This window comes from Otolemur garnettii, unplaced genomic scaffold (genome assembly GCF_000181295.1).
Source record: "Otolemur garnettii isolate 467f Iridium unplaced genomic scaffold, OtoGar3 scaffold00102, whole genome shotgun sequence".
NCBI classification, from domain to species: Eukaryota; Metazoa; Chordata; class Mammalia; order Primates; family Galagidae; genus Otolemur; species Otolemur garnettii.
Window position 1 is genome coordinate 337,376 of NW_003852497.1, and position 10,818 is coordinate 348,193.

The 10,818-nt window shown below is 43.5% G+C and overlaps 1 protein-coding gene across 6 annotated transcripts in view; it reads right to left on the minus strand.

The window, feature by feature from the left end:
* TACC1 (transforming acidic coiled-coil containing protein 1) overlaps nt 1-10,818 on the minus strand; it is a 127,669-nt gene that overhangs the window by 14,785 nt on the left and 102,066 nt on the right. For all 6 annotated transcript variants that reach the window (XM_023516986.1, XM_023516985.1, XM_023516988.1 and 3 more), the window contains 3 exons: nt 9,669-9,721; nt 3,048-3,173; nt 1,333-1,409 (listed from right to left, as the gene is read on the minus strand). In XM_023516986.1, coding sequence (XP_023372754.1) covers nt 1,333-1,409; nt 3,048-3,173; nt 9,669-9,695 — 230 coding nt within the window. In that variant the 5' untranslated portion in view covers nt 9,696-9,721. The remainder of the gene's footprint in view (nt 1-1,332; nt 1,410-3,047; nt 3,174-9,668; nt 9,722-10,818) is intronic.

Consider the following 10,818-nt stretch of genomic DNA (forward strand, 5'->3'; position numbering starts at 1 on the left):
GATTCGAACCCGCCACCTTAGGTGTACGTGGCTGGCGCCTTAGCCGGTTGAGCTATAGGCGCCGAGCCTAAAATGTTTCTTAATCATTCAAGTGCTGACTGGAAAGTGTCTGAGTTATCTAAGCTTCTTTTTCTCCTCTTCTGTAATGCCATCTTTTGTAACTCTCCTTTCTAGGAAGTAGGAAAAATAAAAAGATTTCAACTTAAAGTCAATCAGAGGCCAGGCTCAGTGGATCACACCTGCAGATGCAGCACTTTGGGAGGCTGAGGTGGGTGGATGGCCTGAGCTCACGGGTTCGAGACCAGCCTGAGTCAGAGTGAGATCCTGTCTCTAAAAACAGCCAGGTGTTGTGGAGGGTACCTGTAGTCCTAGCTACTCAGGAGGCTGAGGCAAGAGGATCCCTTGAGGCCAAAAGTTTGAGGTTGCTGTGAGACGTGACACCATAGCACTCTACTGAAGGTGACAAAGTGACACTCTGTCTCAAAATAAAATAGTCAATAGTTTTGTTTACTGTTAACAAGCTTTGTTTCTTTGTTTTTTGAGACAGAGTCTCACTCAGTCACCCTGAGTAGAGGGCCATGGTAGCTCACAGCAACCTCAAACTCTTGGGCTCAATCAATCCTCTTGCCTCAGCCTCCAGAGTAGCTGGGACTACAGAGGCCTGCCACAGTGGCTGGCTATTTTTTGTTATTGTTGTTCAGCAGGCCCAGGCCAGATTTTAACCCGCCACTGCATGTAGCCGATGCCCTAACCACTGAACCACAGGCGCCAAGCCAACAAGCTTTTTAATCATCTATTTGATGGTTATGTAATTTGAAGCTACTATGTGTAATTAATATTTAAAAGGTATTATGAATTTCAATGCCTTCATCACTGAATATATCAGTAAGTCTTATTACTCTGTATTCCAAAGGGTATTTTTATATAAATTTCTGTTAATTCTTTTTTTTTATTATTAAATCATACCTGTGTACATTAATGCAGTCATGGGTACAATGTGCTGGTTTTATATACAATTTGAAATATTTTTATTAAACTAGTTAACATAGCCTTCATGGCATTCTGTTCATTCTTTTAAGAAGACCAGAATTAGGAGGGTTCTGCTTGTATATAATGATCTGAACAACCCAAGATCAGTTATAGTATTTTACTATAAAAATGAGTCAGTAGTAACTCAAGGAATGACATTTTCAAACATAAAGTAAGGTGCCAACAGCAAAGCCCTCTCATTCTCAGCAACCGGTTCTGTGGTGAACACACACTTTGATCACTTCGTCTGTGTTCAATCTAACAATGCAGAGCACCTCAGCCTCCCCCACACCTCAGTCTAACCTCATCTCCAAGACTTCTTGTCGCGTCTCTTCGTACTTTTTCTTCCATTCATTTGCTTCAATCTCTTTAGTGATGATCTAGAGTATAACAGAGCTTGGTTTTACCTAATCAATCTATTATAGTTTGAATTTAAGACTGCAGATGGAAAACAGCACACAACCAGGTCTAACCCAATCTACATTAGGAATATAAATACCTCAACATCTACATATAATGGTCAAAAATATTTAGAAAAGTACACTCAGAGCCAGAGCCACACAGGATGCTGGGACGCAGCCACTGGGGGAAAGGTGAGCAGAACCTGCCGCAAGTGGAATCTACAGCCTCGGTCTGTGGCTTTCACCTCGGTCCACGGTCTGGTTCTCAGCTCTGCAGGGTAAGGACTGGGAGAGGACACTAAGGGCACAGCCACCTGACTGCCAGGGAGGGAGTCATACAATTCCAGTCAAGGCCAGACCACCAGTATTATTTAGGATGAGAAACTCCCATAAACCAGAGCATTCCAAGTCGGTGTGAGTGGCATCTCCTTTCCATAGGCATTTTTATTGTTTGATAAGAACACAGTCAGAATCAGGAGGCGCTGAAGTACAATGCCCTCAGCTGGATCCATCAGGCAGAATCTTTCCAATCAGACCAGAACCATCCCTGTATTTGGGATGTCCTTGTTAACTGAAGAGAAATACTCTAAATTCATTACCTCAAATTCCGCTTGCCCTGGACAGGGCAGATGGGCATGCACTCCTCTCCTTTTCACTATACTTCATCAGTGGGGCCTCTCCACTCCTAACTGGTATATTCTTTAACTTGGTGCCTAGGATCTCAAGAACCTAGACATATTCTGTCTGCTTCAGGTAACTAGGAGCATCTTTGCCTTGACCTATTTCCTCTCAGTTTAATGCTCAGGGGGTAGATGAAGACATTATTCTCATTTATAAGATTTTTGTAGGCCTCCTTACCACTGCTCCAAGTTTTGACAATAGGACTAGCTGACATCCAACTGGATGCTATTTTATAAAGCTTTGAAAGAGCCAAGGTGCTTAACCACTCTCATCATATTGTGAAAATAAAATTGTGACATTATCTAAAAAAAAAAGGTGGACTTATTAATAAACTCACAAACCAAATACGTAAAATACAACACAGAACTATAACAGAAGAGGGTGGTGACAGCACAGTCCATGCCATGTAGCACACAACACTGCATTTCAAGGTTTTCTGATCACCCAGGAAAGGCCTTGCAGGTATCTATTTTGAGCAGAGGCTGTTTAAAAAACACAATACGGGAACTTGAGAATTAAACTGTTTAATTAAAAAATGGATAAAGGGAAGAAACAACTATATTACTGCAAAGAATTAAAAAAAATTAGGCATAAGCACATATCCTCTATAAAATAAAAGCACGGGCTTAGTTACATGTCAGCAGAGTTGGCAAAATTAGACATTTAAAATGTTGAGACTGAAAGATAAAGAAGGGTACAAAATTCCTTTAGGATATTTGAGATTGTCAACTCTTTTCCCCTGGACATGAGAATGTCAGGGCTCCAGAACCAATGCTGAGCTTTATAGGGAGCCCTTTATCTGAGCTAAACAAGCTGTAGGAAATAAGATCTTCCAGTCTGGGATAACTCACGCCAACAGAGATGTCATCTACCTGTTGGCACACGGGCCTTACAAAGAAATGAACTGACAAGCAGACTGAACAAGGGAAGCCTCACCTCCTCTCTGATCAAGGCAAGCACAGCTGTTTTATCGGATTCGCTCAGGCAGATCCCATCCAGGGGGCTCTCGCCACCGCAGGACAATGACACGGGGGCTTTCTCTGCAGAGGATTCCAGTAGTCCCTATGGGAGAAGAGGTACATTCAATGTGTCAGTCCTTAGCTTTTTAACCTCAACTACCTTTCAATAACTTCCACAGTATTACATTGATCACATCCATTCAAAATATGTTTGAAGAAAAAAATAGCAGGGGCGGTTTTTTTTTTGAGTCACTATGTTGCCGCCAGCAGAGTGCCATGGCGTTACAGCTCACACTCTTGGGCTTAAGCGATTCTCTTGCCTCAGCATCCCAAGTAGCTGGGACTACAGGCGCCTGCCACAGTGCCCAGCTATTTTTTTGTTGTAGTTGTCATTGTTGTTCAGCTGGCCTGGGCTGGTTCGAACCCCTCAACCTCCATGTATGTGGCTGGTGCCATAACCACTGTGCTATGGGCTCCAAGCCAGCAGGGATGAGCTTTATAAAAAGAAACACACACACACATCTATTACAGTACTATTTAAAGAAGTCTGTTATAATTAATGCACATCAGGGCGGTCTTAGATTCTGTTGAACAGACAACCTGGAGAAATTTTCTTCTTATCTAAAAGTAAGAAAGTTCCCTGATCATTGTGGTCACCAAAGAATCACAGAAAAACACCAGGATTAAAGTCTCATGTAAATGGTACTTTCAGAAAAAAAAAAAATGACAGAGCTATTCCTTTTATATACATCTGTGTCTTTAGCTACTTTTTGTTTTGAGACAGAGCCTCAAGCTGTCCCCCTAGGTAAAGTGCTGTGACATCACAGCTCACAGCAACCTCCAACTCCTGGGCTCAAGTGATTCTCCTGCCTCCGCCTCCCAAACAGCTGGGACCACAGGCGCCTGCCACAACACCCAGCTAATTTTTGGTTGCAATTGTCATTTTGTTTGGCAGGCCCAGGCTGGATTCGAACCCGCCAGCTCAGGTGTATGTGGCTGGCACCTTAGCTGCTTGAGCCACAGGTGCCGAGCCTCTTTAGCTACTTTGTTAAAATGTTTCTAAAATGTACTACTAGCTTTCAGGCTTAAGGAGGTGGAAATGGCAGCTATAGCTGACTTTTGACCCTTGCCTTCCAGCTGGATGATTCCAGATCATTAACTTAACCGCGTTGCACAGAGCTCTGCTATTACCAGGTGGACACCTGTGTTTGCCTATACACAACATAGCTACATAAGGCACAAGACCCAAGCCTGTTGCGGGGGGGGTCTTCCTTGCTACGAAGTTTTCTGCTCCATCTTGCAGAACTTCATCTTCTGATGAGAAGGCTCGTTTCTATCATGACTCAGGCTGGAGAGGTCCGTATGCAGCGAGCATTTTGTTTTGCAAAACAAACATGGACTTCCATACTACTTTGCTTTCTAAAAGGTGGTTTTGGTGGCCATTTCTTGCCACAAATGAGAAGTAAAGTTTCTGTATAGATGAGTGATCTAGAAGTTTGGGAACATTCAAAACACCAGCAAATTTCATGACCTGGGCATAATGTTTTTTTGTTGTTGTTGTTGTTTTTTTGAGACAGAGTCTCACTATGTCACCCTTGGTAGAGTGCCATGGCGTCCAGCACCCTCTAATTCTTGGGCTTAAGTGATTCTCTTGCCTCAGCCTCCCAAGTATCTGGGACTATAGGTGCCTGCCACAAGGCCCAGCTATTTTTTTTGTTGTTGTTGTTGCAACTGTCATTGTCATTCAGCTGATCCCGGCCAGGTTCAAACCTGCTAGCCTTGGTGTAAGTGGCTGGTGCCATAACCACTGTGCTATGGGTGCTGAGCCAAATTTAATAATCTTAAATGTGAGTATAACCGATCAATTAACTACTGATTATAATTAGTTGTCTAGCATCTTGTTTAAACAAAGACTGATTAGGAAGTCCCAGATCAACTTAATACAATGGCTTTTAAACTTTTCAGGGTCATTAAATCCTCACCCTCTCTCTAGAAAATGCTCAGAAACAAACATATAATTTCAGAATACACCTTCACAGACCTCAGCCCTGGGCCCAATATAGAAAGCCATCTTAGGTCACAGAAAAAGGACACACAGGCTCGGCACCTGTGGCTCAAGTGGCTAAGGCGCCAGCCACATACACCTAAGGTGGCAGGTTCGAATCCAGCCTGGGCCCACCAAAACAACAATGACGGCTGCAACCAAAAAATAGCCAGGTGTTGTGGCGGGCACCTGTGGTCCCAGCTACTTGGGAGGCTGAGGCAGGAGACTCGCTTGAGCCCAGGAATTGGAGGTTGCTGTGAGCTGTGATGCCACAGCACTCTACCCAGGGGGACAGCTTGAGGCTCTGTCTCAAAAAAAAAAAAAAAAAAAGGACACACAAAAGCCACAAGCTGGCAGTGCCCAGGAGCATGTCAGGGGAAGGCAGCCTACCCTGCAGACACAAGTCAAAGGTCCCCCCAGAACCTGTCTTGGGACAGGTCACTAGAACCAGAAGGTTCTTGTGCTGGGCAGCCTCTAAAACAGCCCCCAGTGGCTTGAGTGTGGATCCAGTGAATCACTAGATGGCACAAGTCACAGGATGTCATTCCTGAGGTTAGGGCATGAAAAAACTCTGGCTTCTATGAGAAGCACATGGAAAGGCCCATGTGGCAAGGATGTCTCTGCCAGCAGCCAGTGAGGGCCTAAGGTCCACTGACAGCCTTGGAAGTTGGGAGTAGATCCATCCCAAGTCAGACTAGAGAGGACAGGAGCCCTGCTTGATACTTGATCTCGGCCTGCAAGAGACACTGGGCTGGGACAGCAAGCAAGGCCGCCCCAGCATCTCTGACCCTCAGAATCAATGAGAGAATAAGCATTTGGTGTTTGGGTACAGAGTAACTTGCTACCTAGTAGTAGGAAGCTGACATACCCCTGCATGTCTGAATCTCATTAACTTCCCACGCTTTCTTATCAAGAAACTGCAACGTGCCTCAAGGAAAATGATGCACTAGGTGAAGATGACATTTGATTCACCTTGCTGTTGTGTTTCTGATTCTAAATTCATGCATTTCAGTCTTTTGTTGAGTTATTTTAAGCCACAGTCCCAGAGATGAGTCAATGGTAGGAAACAGCCTCTCAGTGCTTCCCATGGTCATCATGTGAGTAGAATTTGGGAAATAAGCCTCCCCCCCCAATCTTCTTAATAACAAAAACATCAACATCTATTATAAAGTTTAGCATTCATTTGTTAAGGGGATAAATAAATTTAGTTTGCGTACTTGTTTAAAACTTAATAGTAGGCCAGGTATGGTGGCTCATATCTGTAATCCTGGCACTTTGGGAGGCCAAGGTGGGTGGAATGCTTGAGATAAGGAGTTTAAGAACAGCCTGGGCAAGAGTAAGACCTCATCTCTAAAAAATAGCTGGGCATTGTGGTGGGCACCTCTAGTCCCAGCTACTTGGGAGGCTGAGGCAAGAGAATCACTTGAGCCCAAGAGTTTGAGGTTGCTGGGAGCTATGACACTACAGGACTGTACTAAGGGTGAAAGTGAGATTCTATCTCAAAAAAAGAAAAGAAAAAGAAAACAATACTAACAAATGTGTGTGTGTTTTTAATTGTTGGGGATTCATTCATTGAGGGTACAAAGAACCAGGTTACAATGATTCAGTTTGTTAGGTAAAGTCCCTCTTATTAATTGTGTCCTGCCCCCAAAAGATGCGTCATGCACCATGACCTCCCATCCCCCTCCCTCCTTTCCTCTCTCTGCTTTTTGTTTGTTTTTTGAGACTGAGTCACCCTAGGGTTGAGTGCCATGGTATGATAGCTTACAACAACCTCAAATTCTTGGGCGTAAATCAGTGGTTCTCAACCTCCCTAATGCTGTGATGTATTTTCATTGTTACAAAGGGGTTGCCCCCACAGGTTGAGAACCACTGGCATAAGTGATCCTTTTACTTCAGCCTCTTGAGTAGCTGGAACTACAACTGCTGGCTATGTTTTATTTTTAGAGATGGGGGTCTCACTCTTGCTCAGGCTGGTCTCAAACTCCTGAGCTTGGGCCATCCACCTGCCTCGGCCTCCCAGAGTGTTAGGACTACTGGTGTGAGCCACTGCACCCAGCCTAATACTAACAAATGTGGTGTCCAGAAGAGGCCACAGTTTGAGCCGGAGGTGGGAGACAAGACTTTGGATGGTGCTAGATGGACCCAGGTGCGTGGGCTCTCTGGCCTGCTGGCTGCCCACTGGCCACTCCCCTCTGCCTGGCCACATGCCACAAGTCTCACCACTTATAATGCAGCAGCTTTTATGGGCATGAGGCATCAGGCCAGGGATTTGTGCCATGTCCCATTTTAGCCACCTTTTCCTACCTCCTAGTACTTACTTAACTGTTTTATATTCCTTGGTCCTCTGTATTGCTTATCAAACAGTGCAGAATGTCTACACAATTGACCATCACAAAGAACTGGCCAGGTGATCTCTCTCAGGGCTGGGCAATCTAGAACATCTTTGATAGAGATGCTAAATCAATCAATCAATCATATCCTTCCAAAAGGATCCCATTTCATGTCCCCTGGTCTTTAGCTCAATCCCTCAAAACAGTCACAACTGAGGACCAAAACAGACTGTAGGCGAAAGAACTCACTGCATTCCTGACTGCAAATTTACGGTGAGCACAGATATTCCAAAGTAATTGTCTCTGTTTGTGTCCTTGAAGCAGGAGAATTAGTATCACTAATCTATCAGTGCTAAGTGGGTACACCCTCTCATTTGCCCCTGAACCCACTGGAATGGCACCAGTCCCTGCCATTCTAATACTTGGAAAGCCAAATGAACTCAACTTTCAAGAAGTGTAAGATGTCGTAAAAAATAATGAATTCACTCCAAAGTAAAAAATGCTGCAGGCCAAACGGTGAAAAATGATTAAAAAGTCTCATTAAGGGAGGCTGAGGCAAAAGAATCACTTAAGCCCAAGCATTTGAGGTTGCTGTGAGCTGTGATGCCACAGCACTCTACCAAGGGCAACACTGTCTCAAATTTTTTTGTCTCAAAAAAATAGCTCACAGCAACCTCACACTCTTGGGCTTAAGAAATTCTCTTGCCTCAGCCACCCAAGTAGCTGGGATGACAGGCACCCGTCCCAACGCCTGGCTATTTTCTTTTTTGTTGCACCTTGTTTCTTAGCTGGCCTGGCCTGGGTTTGAACCCAATAGCCTTGGTGTATGTGTCCGGCACCCTACCCACTGAGCTATGGGCACTGCCCAGTTTAAAATTCTTGATTCTCAACGTTTTCATCCATAAAAGGAGCAGTACCCATCTACCTTGTCAGAGTGGATGTGAGGATAAGATGAAATGGTAACATGAAAGACTATGCTGTAAGGTGCTAAGCTGCTATAAGGTGGTATTGAGAGGAAATGGGAGGGAAAGAGAGGGAAAGAATACTTGTCACTGGCGCCCCACCTACCGATGTGCCTGAGACTACATGAAGAATGTACTTTAGACCACACAGAGAGGCTTAAAGTAAATGCTAGATAAATAGGTTTCTTTATTTGGTAATTTGCATATTGAAATTTCTTTATACAACATTTATTCAGTGTCCTAAGGGAATAGGAATTAGCTATGTCAGGAAGTTCAAATACAGTTACTTTTAAAAGGTCACAGCATCATGAAAACATTTAAGCAACCTGCCTTAAAAAACTTAAATAGAGGCTTGGCACCTGTAGCGCAGCAGTTACGGCGCCGGCCACATACACCGGAGCTGTTGAGTTTGAACCCAGCCCAGGCCTGCCAAACAACAATGACATCTACAACCAAAAAATAGCCAGGCATTGTGGTGTATGCCTGTAGTCCCAGCTACTTGGGAGGCTGAGGCAAGAGAATTGCTTAAGCCCAAGAGTTTAAGGTTGCTGTGAGCTGTGATGTCATAGCACTCTACTGAGGGCAACACAGTAAGACTCTGTCTCAAAAACAAAACAAAACAAAACTTAAATAGAATAGGAAATAGGAGAGTGAATAACATGAAGAAAGGTAGATACTTGTTTTGTGCAACTTGTTGTGTAAACCTAAGTGCATGTGTTGTGGCATGTCATAGTGTGAGCTCAAGAAAAGTCTGGGCTGGCTTTAACAGATCTGAGGGCCCTTAGGACACATGTGATGGTTGATGATGTTTCTGATGACAGAAACATTTTACGTTGGTTCACAGTAAAAATACATTTCATGTCTTCACCAATATGTACGGAAAAAGACACCAGTGGAATAATATTAGTAATCAGCCTTAAGTGTATTAGTGATTTTCATAATTGTCCTGTTATTATGTAAAATGCTAATATTTGAGGAATATGGATCAGGATATACAGGAATTCTTTTTCCTATTTTTGCAAACCTAAAACTACTTAAAAAGAAAAAGTTAAAAAAAATGTTTTGAATTAGCCAGTATCTCCTACAAAGAACACTTCATGGACTGAGTTCCTCAAGGGAAGAAACAGTGTTTTATTTATATTTTGTTTCTATTACCTAACAACACTAACTAGAATTTATTTAGCAAATTAACATGGATTTCAAAACAAATACTGAAAGAACCTGAGCTCCACTCCAGCCCTCCACATTCAGAAACTTACAGGCACAGCGGCTCCATCTTCCTCCATCTTCTGGCTTGTCTCTTTCTCTATGCCTAAAATACAGAAAGTCATTTTTATATTATCCCAAGAAGTCAGTTCCTTTTCTCCCTAATGAAAGCCTCCTGCAAACCCAGGTGCAGGTTCAGAGTGATCACGAACCTATGAACAACAGCATTTAAAGATTTTAAAAGGAGCACTGACGTTCTGTTGAGCGCTGTGCAGTGCTGTGTTCAAAGTCTATAATGTCCAGAAGAAAGAGCAAAGCAAAGTTAGTTGGAGGTGAACAGATCGTCAATCTTCAGGCAGAAAGAACAGCAAGGCTGCCCCCATCTGTCCATTAAAAGTTAGGCAAGTGAGTTGTCCTCATCCTGGGACTGTATCAGAAAGAGAAAACCATAATGCTGAATGCTATTTTATTACCAAGTCTAGTGAATATTAATTCCAGCCTTGAAGGGTACCCACAATCTAATTACCGAAGACAACAGGACTAATAAGCTTTAAATTTCAAGCCTGCAAAACTAAATGCATCACCTCTCTGCACCTTCAAAGCGATTTCCTTGCCTCGGGTTTATCTTCTACTCTACTGGATGGAAGGCAACATTTACGACAACCAGAATACGTACTCATTAAAGAAAATTTAAAAATATAGAAAAGCATACAAAACTTTAAAAGCTACAATCCTCCACGTAGCGATAACTAATTACCGTTTTAGTCAATAGGTAATTGTTTAAAATACAAATGTGACCATCCCTTCCCTGTTCAAAAACTTTCAAAATATTCTCTCTCTGCCACCCCTACAAGATCAAATTCGTAATGAATTCCTCATTACGACCTTGTCTCCCACTTGCCTGGTACTCACAGAAAGCTGCTGGGCCTGTCACCAACATGGCAGGCTCCTTCCCATGGCTGTGTGACATTCTCCTTTCTTGCTGCACATCTACGTATGTATCCATCGAGACCCAGCTCCAGGCTGGCTCTCCCCAGGGAAGTCTCGGATTCACTGAACAGAGCCAGGAGCCGCCCACACACCCCTAGGACCACAGCCTCTGTTTGCTCCTGTGGTAACGCCAGTGGGTTACAGTGTAACAGCTTGCTTAAATCTGTCCTGCTTTCCTTACTTTTGAGGATAGCACTGTATCTATGTCAAGGG